This window comes from Leptosomus discolor, chromosome 3 (assembly GCF_034619465.1).
Source record: "Leptosomus discolor isolate bLepDis1 chromosome 3, bLepDis1.hap2, whole genome shotgun sequence".
NCBI lineage: Eukaryota > Metazoa > Chordata > Aves > Leptosomiformes > Leptosomidae > Leptosomus > Leptosomus discolor.
In genome coordinates, this window is record NC_141393.1 from 76,954,116 (window position 1) to 76,967,845 (window position 13,730).

The 13,730-nt window shown below is 36.9% G+C and overlaps 1 protein-coding gene across 6 annotated transcripts in view; it reads left to right on the forward strand.

The window, feature by feature from the left end:
- The window catches only part of COL11A1 (collagen type XI alpha 1 chain), a 159,689-nt gene that overhangs the window by 94,274 nt on the left and 51,685 nt on the right, over positions 1-13,730 (forward strand). For all 6 annotated transcript variants that reach the window (XM_086462635.1, XM_086462636.1, XM_086462638.1 and 3 more), the window contains 9 exons: positions 1,223-1,276; positions 3,471-3,515; positions 3,645-3,698; positions 3,794-3,838; positions 7,796-7,849; positions 8,711-8,764; positions 11,681-11,734; positions 12,657-12,764; positions 13,543-13,632. In XM_086462635.1, coding sequence (XP_086318761.1) covers positions 1,223-1,276; positions 3,471-3,515; positions 3,645-3,698; positions 3,794-3,838; positions 7,796-7,849; positions 8,711-8,764; positions 11,681-11,734; positions 12,657-12,764; positions 13,543-13,632 — 558 coding nt within the window. The remainder of the gene's footprint in view (positions 1-1,222; positions 1,277-3,470; positions 3,516-3,644; positions 3,699-3,793; positions 3,839-7,795; positions 7,850-8,710; positions 8,765-11,680; positions 11,735-12,656; positions 12,765-13,542; positions 13,633-13,730) is intronic.

Genomic DNA, 13,730 nt, shown 5'->3' on the forward strand with positions numbered 1-13,730 from the left:
TTTTACAGCTTTATTCACACTTTAAGTTATAATTGGTGGAGAATTAAAAAGAAAAAGAAGAAAAGGAAGAAGAAAAAGAAGAGAATCTCTTACTTTTCTCCCACCAGTGACTATCAGTCAGGGTTTCTTTAGAATCAGTGTCGGTGAAGTTGTACTGCCCCTAAGTCATTAATGGATAATTAGAATGATTGTGTGAAACAAGATTCTCTAAAGGGAAAACATAAGTAAGAAAAAAAGGGGGGGGGGGGGAAGGAAAAGGTACTTACTGATATTTCAGAGAAGAGCACCAAGAAACTCTATTTTAAGTTTTTGTTATATACATTTTATTTGCCACTAAAATACTAATAGCGAGCTGCACAGATAAAGATGCATTATCACGGCAGGGAGTCTGGCCAGTAGTTTTAGTGGCTGAGCAATCCAAACACTGCTTTGATTTTCATTTCCAGTCACTTATAAATATATTTTATCAAGTCTATCGCCTCTCTGACCCCAAGTCCCTTATGACAAATTAGCACCTTGGCAGGTAACAAGTCTGCTGTGCCTCGGGACCTGTACACCAGAAATAAAGACAAAAATCATACTGTTCAGATTAGACTACAGAAGGAAAGGGGAGAGAAAAGAAGCAGGAATAGTGCCTGGAAGCAGTTTCAAGTCAGATAATCTCATAAATTCTGCTTATGAGATGAGCATATAAGCACATGGATGGATTGCATGTGTCAGTTAAATGAAGCTGGCCAGTGAGTAAAGCACCTGAAGTAATTTACAGCTCAGTGAAGTGAATAGAAGACCACACCACCGTTCAGATGTGGCAACCCCTTACAATTATTTTGAATGACGTTGTTTTGTAAAAGAATTATACTGTGAGGCAACAAGGCCTTGTTTGTTCCTCTTCATTATGATACAGTTATTTCTAGTGGGCTGTTATTGATAATGTCTTTCCTACTTTTAAAAATGGTGCAGATTTAATGAATACTTTATTGTCTAATAAGGTGACAAATAATGTCCACTCTATACATTGATTATTTTTTTTTTCAATGCATTCTGGACTTGAGGCATTATGGTAAGTTAACTTACAGCTATTCATCAGAGTTGTCATGCTTGCAAGTTTGACATGTACAATGTACGTGACTTTGGAGGTGTGCTTTGCATATGAATTAAATGTTGGCTATACTGCTGTTTTGCTATTGATATCCTCTGATATTTGCATTGATTTCTTACATAGGGCTCAACTGGTTTCCCAGGATTTCCAGGTGCCAATGGAGAGAAAGGTGCAAGGGTATGATAATTCATGCTTGCATGACAATTAAGTTTTGGAGCTCAGTGCTATGGGAAGTCAGTGAAACCTAAGGATACAAGCTACTGTTTAAAGAACTATAAAAAAAAGGCTTTTCGCACTGAAGATGAACCTCTACAGTTATGTAAAACAGGATGTACTGGGACACTAGTTCTCATTCTTTAAGTTCTCATTCTTATTAGTCTAAATATACAGGAACTCGGACACTTTCTCATTGAGTATGCTACTATGTATATATGTAATTATATGCGTGAAAAACAGAAAAGAAATCACTTTTACTGAAGCATCTTTTTTGACAGTATAACTGAGTGACTTGGCAAGGGCTGTTTCCTGTATCCCATGAATTATCCTGCTACCATGAAATTTACCCTCAAGGAAATTCAACTTGTATTTCATAAGTATTCTGATTTGCCACAAGCTTTCTTATAGGCTGGGCTTCAAAAATGCAAAATATACCAGACAAGATGAAGAACATGTACTATTACATATATTAAAAAATAGATTTTAAATGTCAGCTTTTGCTGCTTTGTGTACTTGAAGCAGGTGAGGGAAAATCTGTTATGCATATTCTTCAAACTATAAAAATTAAGTATAGCTTAGAAAGAAGGTCACTGAGCTGTTGTCTCTAAAGCTCAGTTGAACATCTAACATGATGAAATTCAGAGCATCAGAGTCAGAATTCATAGATGACAGCAACTTAAAGTCAAACTGAAGTAATGTATATCATTGTTCTTAAGAATCCATTTTAATTTGCAGCACAAAACCAAGCAGACATCCATGATTTTAAGATGAAATGTATGAAATCCAATTGCATTTGCATTACTTATATATGCTTTAAATTGCTCTTGTATTATTTTAGCTAAGGTAAAGATACATTGTTATGGACAGACACAAGCAATAAAACAATGTTCAGTTCATCCTTGTTGGGAAAAATGAGACATGACTGCTAATAAAGATATCAGATTTAAAAAACAAGCAAAATGATAACATCAAAGAGCAGACTTAAAATTATAAAAACCTAATTATATTGATCTGTTATCAGGCCTTTGTAAAGCTTTCAATTCAGCTAGAGTACTAACCACATAATTAATACCATCAAACAGCATGTATACTTCAGTGTTATGCTGATCATCAATAACTGCTGGTTTTGTAATGTGAATTAGGTATTATTATTAATCTTGCCTAATGGGATATCATTGTGTTTTATGCTACCATGCATAGTGGTACTAGGAAAGGCAGACATTGTCCCCGAGAAGTTTACAAGCGGTGTAGCATGTTACAAGCTGTGTAACAACAACACATAATTTTTATATTGCTAAGTGAAATAAAATCAATATTGAAACAAAACAAAACACAAGAAAACCCTCAAGAAAACAGGTGTGTGCATTTATTTGGTTTCCAACAAAAACAAAGTTTATGCTAAAACATCTCTGCTGATTTTCTGTTGCTGTTGTGTTTACCTCATAGATTAGAAAGTACCAGTCACCAGGTTCCTTTTTCTACCTAAAGAATACTCTCTTGAATTTTAAGCTTCTTTGCATTACAATGCACAGCAATACTAATGCAGAGCCTAAGGAAAGATTTCTGTTGAGTACGATTAAGAGATATATTAAAGCAAAAAAGCAAGGGCTAGTATTCTGGCAAGTTCTGTATCTCTATGCAAGTGCAGAATCTGGGTAGGTATTACAGTCCCTATTTCTGTTATTAAAAACAAAACAAAACAAAACAAACAAAAAAAAAAAAGAGAGGTTTGCCCTTTCTTTTCTCTATTAAGAAGTGGAGCTGTCCAAGGGAACCTGGGAACTTCGTCTTCAAGGCTATTATTACATTGGAAACAATGCCAAGTCCTTTAGACTACTGCAGAGGGACTGTGGTCGTTGTGTGCCATCTTCACTACTGTTTTAATGCAGTTTAAAATGTTCTAATGCCTCTGACAGCATCTGACTCTGAGGCAAATTTAGTCCATTTAGCTACAAGTCCCAGCGAACACAGAAAGATAATAAATTTTATCAAGGACCATGATTCTGTAAATTGAAATGCAAAGTAGACACTTAAAGATAAAATAACTTTTAAACCTAAGGGAGTTATACTCTGCTTCCACTTCAGTAAAAAAAAAAAAAATTATCTCACAAATACAATGTCTGCTAAGATGATTTCTGTGAACTTTTCTCTACAGGGATTACATGGCAAGCCAGGGCCCAGAGGACAGCGAGGACCGACAGTATGTACTTTTGATTTGCAATTTAGAGGCTTTCCTATATTTATTGCCTCCACTATACCATGGAAGAATTATTTTGATTTGATTACAGTATCCAATAATTATCATTAAGTGGATTTGTTAAATTGACAGGGTCCAAGAGGCTCAAGAGGTCCCAGAGGTCCTACTGGCAAACCAGGACCAAAGGTAATTGTCAAGCACACTGTATAGATTGGCAACAGGGTGTTTCTGTTAAATAAAATAGACGTCTAATCTTTGAACATATTATCTTCCCTTTCTAGGGTACTGCAGGCAATGATGGCCCTCCTGGCCCACCAGGAGAAAGGGTATGTGAAAGCTATTTATGTACATGTTGTTTCTCCCACTATGTAGGAGTGTGATTTGAGGGTGGGAGGGTTGTTTTATTTTTAGTTCTCCCTCTCGTGCCTATAACCTTCTTTGACAGGGTAACCAGAACTACCAAAACCTCAGTTCCAATGATGCTTTTCACAAAATTATGAATGGCGTAGCTGCAGTTTGCTTAAAGCTTCTTCCATCTGTAGCTCTGTTTTGTATGTGTAGGACACAGAGAATACATACACACTTTGTGTTATGTCCATGCACTTTGTATATATCCATGCAAATTACAGTTGTACTTACCAGCTGATGCTCTTAAGAATGCCCCACTTACTGCAGCTTACTGCTTGTTTATTGGATTGCAAATTACTCAGGCCACCTTCAGAAGCTTCTTTGTTGAAGCAGCTGATTTTTTTATCTGAATAGCTAAGAATTCCCTTCAACCTACTTTCTGCATGATTGAGAAATCCTATTGTGCTTGCTAAAATAAAATTTTCTGCCTGCTATTATCTTACCAATCAATACACAAATCCAATACACAGTCAGCCCATTACACAGCGGTATATAGAAAAACAATATTAATAAATCAGATTTGTAATAGCAGAACTTGAAAATGGGCTCAGATAGTTTAAATGAGCATGCTCTCTGCCAAAGTACTTTTGCAAAGCTTAAGAAACTGCTTTTTCATAGTCATATTTCATTAAACTGACCACCTTTTTCATGTAGAGAATCTATAAATCCTTTCCCAATACCCACGCCAAATCCCAGTGACCTCCAGAAGTCTCACCCTTCAGGAGGGAGCTCCTTGTGCATTTTCCCCTGCTCCATAATGTCACTGTGTTACACTATTTCCTCGCTGAATACATGTGCACTTGGTGTAATAATACTGACAGAGTAACAGCAAACTGGTTTTGCTAGAATGCCTAAGCAAACTGAAAAAGGAAAAAGGCCATAGGATCAGACCACATGGTTTGATAGAGTTGATTACTGGAGATTAAGAACATCCATAAAACTAATGATAACAAGAGCATGGCATGAGTGTGTTCTAGAAATCTCAAATTTTTGGTTTGTGTGTCTGCAGAAAGCAATTAAGTTTAATTTTGTTAGGTTTATCCTTAGCAGTTGCAAGTAGAGTATTAATGAACACCTATCTGCTATACACATGTAAAGGAATGCACATGCCTACTACCTAATGTCACGTTCTTGTGCTTAAGAAAAGGATTCCTTTCGTTTTGACTGAAAGCCATTAAAGCATATGCTAAAAAAAAAAAAAAATTAATACCGGGTACACTGGAATCAAAAGTTTCATATACTGAAAACCTTTCATACTCATTGTTTTAGCTCTTTCATTCCTAAAGCAGGATATTATTTAACTATCCAAGAGACTGGTTAGTGGAGCAGGGCAGTGGTTCTTGCAGCAAGGAGAAGTAAGGTAGAACAGAAGGAATGCTGAGGGCTGGAGGACTAGACTGTTGTCAGTACATATGGAAGACCACGCTCCAAGAGAGGCTGCAGTAAGAAGTTGAAAGTACCTCTATATCAAGCAAAAGACACCAAGAACAGCAGGAATAAGTGGAAAATTTGGGTGAAACAGGAATGATGTGGCAACTAAGAGAGCGACACAGGGGCAAGAAGCTGGGATTCAAGAGAGAAACGGGTTAACTAGGATGTTGGATATAGAGAACTAGGCTTAATCCAAGGAACTGTAGGTTGTTACACTGAGGAAGAACATCAGAGGCAGACTACCAGAGCCTCATGAAGGAGGAGTTTGCTGACAGCTCCAAGAGGTTATAAGAGAAGCTGTGAGGGGACTGAAAACAATGAGCAGATCAATTCAAGGTGAAGACATCCCTGGAGAGATTAGAGCAGAGAGATGAAGAATTGCAGAGCACCATGTCTCATATCACTTGTGTAATATAAGTGTGAGGTATCAATTTGCTTCCCAGTAGGGGTGAATGTCAGCCAAAAAAATAAAAATGTCATTTCTACTCTGCTGAGACTATTTCAGGTACCAGACCTGTAAACATTAAATAATCTGTCCTGTGTAGCTACTGTTAAAATGAAATTTAATGACAAAAAAGAAAATGTAATTTTAATAACATGCTGTTAGTATTCTAGTGCGCTTTTTTTCACACAATCCATCAGTCCAGTGGCTTGGAATCTGCAAACCATATTGTGAATTAAAAAAAAATGCAAATCTTCTTTCCTTAGAAAGCCTCAAGACCTGAGGATCAAAGTACAGTGAGAATTTATGAGAAAGAAGGTGCAGCTAACAGTAAAACTTAGAGTTGTGCTCTAATAACCTAATTCCCGAGAGGGACCAATTTCTTTCTTATATTTTGTACAGTAGCTAAGTCAATTTTAATAGTTTTCCTCTATCAAACTCTTCCATTTTGGGGGAAACTTTATGCTTTATGTTATACCCAGAAGCAAATGAGGAAAGGTCATTTGTTCACAGAGACAGCAGAATGAAAAGAACCCCAAACCCTCATATGGAACATGTCTGTGTGTAACGGAGGTTTCAGAAACAACCTTGTGCCTGTTTTGGAAGAGAAAATAAAAATGACAATAGTTCAGTAAGATCACAAAGATTTCTTCCTTTGCCTAGCACTTCTTAGCTGACTCAGGTTTAGTATTACGGTACAATCAAGGTCGACCCTGGCATAAGCTTCACTTAAGGACAAATCCTCCCAGGTTGGGCACAAGGGATCCTCTCCGACAGCTACATTTGCACACCACGTCGCCTGCCGCAGAAGGCAGCCGTGCTCTGGAAGAGAGCCTGGGCCCTAATGAGTGAGCCTTATGGAACTCGGAAACTGTTGGTGCTTTATCAGAGGAGCAAAAGGGTAGCAAGTCTTTGATGCTGCAAGTCTTTTGCATCAAACCAACATTTCTAACATATTTTGACAGCTGATGTCTTAGCAAAACCACACTTCATGTAGCAAGTAGAATAGGATAAAGTCGCACTATAAGACTAGGGTACATGGCTCTGCTGTGGGACCATGTAGGAGAAATAAGGTTTTTCAGGTTGCTACTCTTTGACTTGGCACACTAAAACCTACAAAGGAAAATCCTTTTAATAAGCTGACGTGGTCCCTTTCAGTATATCAACAATAAGTTTTAAAAGCTGGCTTCTGTTTTGTTTGGTGACAACTTTAGAAACAGCCATGTAAGCTAGTACTTTGTGTAAATATCTATGTGTATAGATGTATGGGGACATACATGTATGTACATGTGTATGTATATACTTGTACATATACATATACATACACAATGCACTAAATCACATGATCATCTTTAAATTTGTAAAACCATGCTGCATGAAAATTTTCCCTCTCCATATATATGTGTATATAGAAAACTATATAAATAAGATGTTCATACATCATGGGTTTTTTTTCAGCTATCTCAACTACTTTTCATGATAGCAAGAATGTTGTATTTAGTTCCTGGTAACTCTGGAAAGCTTATTCTATTCGGAAGTTTGTACTCTTGTACCGGCTTGAAATATTGTCAGTGCAAGAACTGCCAAAGACAAATGAAGGACTGAAAGTTAAAAAGACCACCAGACTATTCATTAATTCCCATGTTTTATGCAACATAGAAAACAACATTTCATATTCACACTTGATTCCTACTTTATTATGCACGGTTTCAGAGGTCAGCCACAGACGTACTTTGTATCAGTAGTTTTTCTTTTTTCTTACTGCATTCCTACACAGGCAGTATTGCTTTCAGGAAACCCCCTCCAATGTCTGCGCACGTGAATTGTTGCTACCAATATTTATAGCAGTGGAGCTGAGGCTTTATACTTATAACCAGACATTATCTACAGAGTTCATACATTTTACAATTGAAGTTCATATCTTTTATAATTAAAGCAAACTTTTCAATCCAGTGTCATGGCAGCTAGAGTAAAACTACTGTTTTGGTTGCCTTTATACTAGGGACCACAAGGGCCTCAGGGACCTGTTGGATTCCCCGGACCAAAGGGACCTCCAGTAAGTATCTTTTTAATTAAGTATGTGCCACAGCAGGAATGTTATTTTTCACACAATGTTTCTGAAGCACATATTTGAAGATTTATTTAAGGGATGGTTTATGTATAGATTACAAAGATGCTTATTGAGCCTTAAGGCTAAGACCAGAATTCATGTATTCAAAGTAATCATCAGTGCAGCTCATATGACATTCGACATAATATACTATTCTGCAAATCTTCCAGTAGGTTGATGTCAACGCCCAGGTGACAGAGTTTAGGCAAAATATTACTTTGCTGGTGTATATTTTCTTTTAACAATTGATTCACTGAGGAAAAAATGAAGAGGAAGGAGACATTCATTAGTAGCAGAAATGTGTAAAAGTAATAGCACATTCGAGCTGCAGACTGAACTAGTTATACTGCTTTTCCAGTGCTCATGTGGGTAAGTATAAAAGCATGAAACCACCTGTGATTTTTTTCACCCATGCATTTGTTATTTTTATTTCCAGTGCCAAAAACTGGAATTTCATTAAATAGTCCTGTAATGCTTAGTTTTGTGTTAACTGAGTTATTAAGCAAAGAAAAATTGAAGTATAGGGACTTGCCATGATTTCTGAATTTAAAGAAATCCATTTTGAACATGCATGCATTTGACAACCTGACAGTCACTCTCCAAGCAATTGCTAACAGACATCAGGGAGGACACAAGGAAAATGTATTATTAAAATCATAGTTAGCTGGTATAGGAGCAGTTAAGCTGTACTGAAGACTAGTCTAGAAAAAAATGAAGAGATCAGAGATTCTTACATCTGACTGCACCCTCTTTTCAGAATTAAGGATTGCTAAGAAATGTTTTGATTTATGTATTTTACACTTTCAGGGGCCACCTGGCAAAGACGGCTTGCCTGGGCACCCAGGACAGCGGGGTGAGACTGTAAGTAAATGTACACTACTGTGTTAGTGGTGTAAACCTCCAAAGGTCATGATTGTGTGATCAAAACTAAAGGAAGAGACAACAGAGAGAAGGGGAAGAGTCTGGGACTAAGAGGTTATATAAATGTAGTTTTCTTATGGTGGTAGGTTAGGCATGAGAAAGCTTTATTTTCTTTCCATGCTACAAGAGGGAGGTTGTTCTTTGCTACGCCTGGTTAGTAACATCACAGTGAACTTAAATAGTCGATAGAAGTAAAAGAAATTAATACTCAGATCTTAATTTTGATGAAGATTTGTCAGGCAATTACTATATGGTTCTCTTCTCACCGAATGCCCTGTAACATAAAAAATAACATAGTAAAAAGTCTTATTAATGGTAAACAGCTAGGAAATGCAAAAGCCAACACCTTTGGAAAGTAGGATGAGGAATGATTTAACCTGTCGAAAAAAACCTTAAATTTTGAAACTATATCCTATGTAATCCCCCTAAGAATCACAATGAGTAAATTCTGGCAGCAAAATGAAAAAATTAGCATGTAACAGTGTTAATGGAAATATTTAAAAAACCCTCACTTTCTACTCCTGTAGTGCCAAAACCTTACTCATATCCTACTGAAATAAAATAAAATTCTTACTTCGATTTTTCAGAGCTAGAGAAAGCCATAAATGAATTTAGAGAGGAATTTTCTCAGCACATAGAATGTGTTTTGGGTTCCAATTTCACCGGAAATCCGTTAGCGCCTGCTGAGTCACTTCCACTGCTAGAAGGGGTAACACACAGCTTGGAGTAACACATAATTCTGAAAAACTATATTTTCTTCTGCTAGTACTGAGGCATTGTAATATTTTGCAATGATAATGGCTTTTTGTGTGTGTGAAAGAAACATTATTGACTACTTCTTTGTTCTTTTTTCTTTGCAATGATGTGAAGACTAGTCTTGCGTACCACAAGAATGAATTTGAATCACTGTTTAGAATGCAGGAAGCTCAAAATTGTTCTTTGGTCTAATAAGAAAAAGTACAGTTACTATTTTCCCTTTATTCTTATTTATTTGAACATGAGCCAGTAACGTGCCATTATAGCAAAGAATGCTAATAGTATCCTGGGCTGCAGTAGGGTGATCTTTCCCTTCTGTTCAGCCCTGGTGAGGCCAGGAGTACTGAGTCCAGGTCTGGGCTCCTCAGTATGAGAGTGAGAGAGCTACTGGAGAGAGATCAGTAAAAGGCCACTAAGATGATTAAGGGACTGGAGCATCTCTCCTATGAGTAAAGACTGGTAGAGCTGGGACTGTTTAGCCTAGAGAAGAGAAGGCCCAGGTAGAATCTGTCAAAGTATATAAATACGTGAAGGGAGGTTGTACAGAAGATGAAGCCAGGCTCTTTTCAGTGGTGCCCAGTGACAGGATAAGAGGCAATGGGCATAAACTGAAACACAGGAGGTTCCATCTGAACATGAGGAAACGCTTTTTCACTGCGCTGGTGACAGAGCACTGGAACAGATTACCCAGAGAGGTTGCAGAGTCTCCATCCTTGGAGATATTCAAAAGCTGTCTGGACATATTCCTGGGCTACCAGCTCTCAATGGACCTGCTTGAGCAGGGCAGTTGGACCCAATGACCTCCAGAGGTCCCTTCCAACTTCAACCATTCTATGATTCTATGACTCCTGACTAGAAATGAAAGATGCAAAATAAAATGAAACTATGGACTTTGCTGATATTTGGACCAGGTCCCTCTGGGTTCAATGACTACTATGGTTCCCTAATTTTGTATCTTCTTTGGGTTTAGTAGGGTTAGACTGATAGAAAACTTGAGGAATGTAGGAGCAAATGCAGCTTTTCATTAGCACAGTTTTCTGACCTGTGTATATGTATACTTGGCCAGAATTGTTTTAAAAATATTTTTCCCCCATGAGTTTTCATGTATATGTTTTTGTAGAAAAACATTTTTAAAAAACAACAAGTAGAATTGTTGACTTTTTTTTTCTATGAACGTTTCCATTTCAGATTTTTTAAAAATATATGAAACAGAAAACTTTCATTGCACTCACTGGTAAACCAGGGTCTTAAGAATTCTGTTTCTTATTTAGGCGTGTATCTCATTAAAGTTCAGTGGTGCATGTGGGCATTACAGCAATTAGGGAATTAGGCTGAGAGACATACTCAAGCTTAAAAAACTAGAGCGCCAGATTCCCAGACTGCACTCTGCAGCTTGCTTATGGAATAAAAAGCATATGTTAACAACAACTGAGGTAAGTATTAGTGGAGAAAAGGCTATAGGTTTTTCCTCCCATAAGCCATATACACTTTGAAGAACTGCCATTGGTTGCTGGAATTCTAGACATAGGAACAGTAATATAATGATAAATAATTTGGAATATAAATGTAGGAATAAACAAGATAGTGAAAACCAATATTAAGCTAGTTCCTCCTTAGAGGAGGAAAAAAAAACCCAAACCCAATATTAAACTACTTCCTCCTCTTTCTGTCTAACCTCCCCCTCGTCTTTAATGCCCCTCCAACTTAATCCACCATCTGTGTCTTTCTTTAAAAAGCATTTATATGTTTGGCTTTATGATTCATTATGTATATATGTAAAAATTTATTTTCAGCTGTCTTTTAGCTGCATCACTTACACATTCAGACTCACCTAATCAAGTTTACCTAGAAAGATCTATAAAATTGACTGGAATTTTTACTGCTGAACCACCTCAGAGAGATTGGAACTGATAGAGATAAGACAGATTAATCGGTATTTCACTTTAAGTATACACAGGAAAAAATAATTTCTCATTTTTATTTCCTGAAGAGAAGGAATGTGTGACACGGCATTTGTTTTTCTCCTCTTCAGTATAGATATGAATTTTGCTCTTCTATATCTGGTCCTGGGTAACATAGTATTCTATAATTATTTCACAGGGTTTTCAAGGAAAAACTGGTCCTCCTGGTCCTGGTGGTGTTGTTGGCCCTCAGGTACATCAATTAATTTCATAGTTAACTTCATAAGATCAATGTTTAATGCTTATATTATGGCTAAGGCAGTTGCTTTTTGTTGTATTAAAAGGACTATATTGATGGTTATATTAACTTTTGTAACACATTATGCATAATAATTTTAGAAAGGTGTACTTAGTAATCATCAGTGATTCCACAAAATATGCAAATGTTAGGGTTACCTTTCCACTTCCTTTATTGTATGTTTCTTCATGTAATTATGAAGTTGGACATTTACAAAAGTCAAGAAGGCAGAGTTTTCTATCATGAAATAGTTTAGAAAGAACAATACAACATGGGACTTTCCTGTCAGAGATCAAATTTCAGTCACTTTTAGATTGTAGAGAGATTCACTATCAAAATTTCATTTGATCTAATCTTACTTATTTGTAACAAAAGCAAGCATTTGGATTGCATGAGCTTTTTTAGGTAATTCCCTCAGTAAATATTTTCTGCTAGTGAATCTGAAGAGGTATCTTTCAACTCTCCTACCTTCCAATTCATATCAGTCAGAAAAACAACATCACAGACAGTGTTTCAAGACAAGCATAGTACATGGATTTCCCCTCCATCTCCTTTTTGTAACCTTCTCCCATATGTGGATGCACACCGTGTTGTAGAGCTTCCTTGCTTAAGGAGCAACGTCAGGATTTCACTCTTTGGAAGCTGTACAGATGTGTCTGCAGGCAGAATGCAATGCAAGATTTATTTTATAGGATAAAGATATTTTGTAAGTCAGCTTTGCCGGGAGGAAAACTGAGAAATGTATGCTAACCAATGGTATTGTTTTGTAACAGATACTCATAACAGCTGGATATTAAGAATCTGCTCCTCCCTATCCCCCCACCCCCCAAGACATCAGATACCTTGAGGTGACTGAAGTTTTTACTCTTGTGCTTAGGGTCCTACTGGTGAGACTGGCCCAATTGGTGAAAGAGGTCATCCAGGTCCTCCTGGTCCACCAGGTGAACAAGGCCTCCCAGGTGCTGCAGGAAAAGAAGGTGCTAAGGTATGATGTGGCTTTAGGGAACAAATTGGAAGGGACAGATAAATTGCTGACAGTCTCACATTTCCAATCATCATGCAGAACATGCAGAATAAAATCAGAACATACAATATAAAATCATGATTGGCATATTTCACCCGGAAGGATTTTAAAGACTGAAAGATCCCAATATTAGAGCTGTGTCTGCTTCCATTGGAATAATGAGAATTCTCTTGAGCCAATAATTAGTATTTTTGTAATAAAAAATAAAAAAACAGTTTACATATATACCACACATTCACTATGGAAATATGTAGTAATGACATAAGCATACCAAGGTGGAAAATTGTACATTGGCATTTAAAGTAGGATGTGTACTACTGGCTACAAGGCAGAATTTCACTGACCAAATTTAACTCTTTGCTTACTTTGGCTAACATTGGGGCACAAGAAAAATATTGCTTATCCAGTTACTATGTAATTCTATTCAGTCTTCCATTTTAAATGGGCATTGTACATTTTTAATGTACTTTTAAACATGTTTTTACAGCTTGCTGTGTTTTTCACCATTTATATTCTTTAACTAATCCTATATTTTATCAAAGTTTGTTATAAACGTAACCATATTGATAGACTATTGTACTGAAAATCGTAAAATAATTAGTGGGTGAATAGGTTGGGGTGTAATCTTTTTTGTCATTACTATAACTAGGAGATGGTATTTCATTTTCATCGCTCATTTAATGACTAATATAAGCATTTTAAACAGGGGTTTTTAATCAAAATGTAATATGTTTCCAAGGGTGACCCAGGCCCTCAAGGCATTCCTGGCAAAGATGGACCAGCAGGTCTTCGTGGTTTCCCTGGAGAGAGAGGCCTTCCAGGTGCTCAGGTATGATACGAGCACTAGAACAATTGGCGTGATATTTCTAAATACAGCAAAAAATTTATTAATTCTTTTATTTCATGGAACCTTCTACTGTGCTTAAA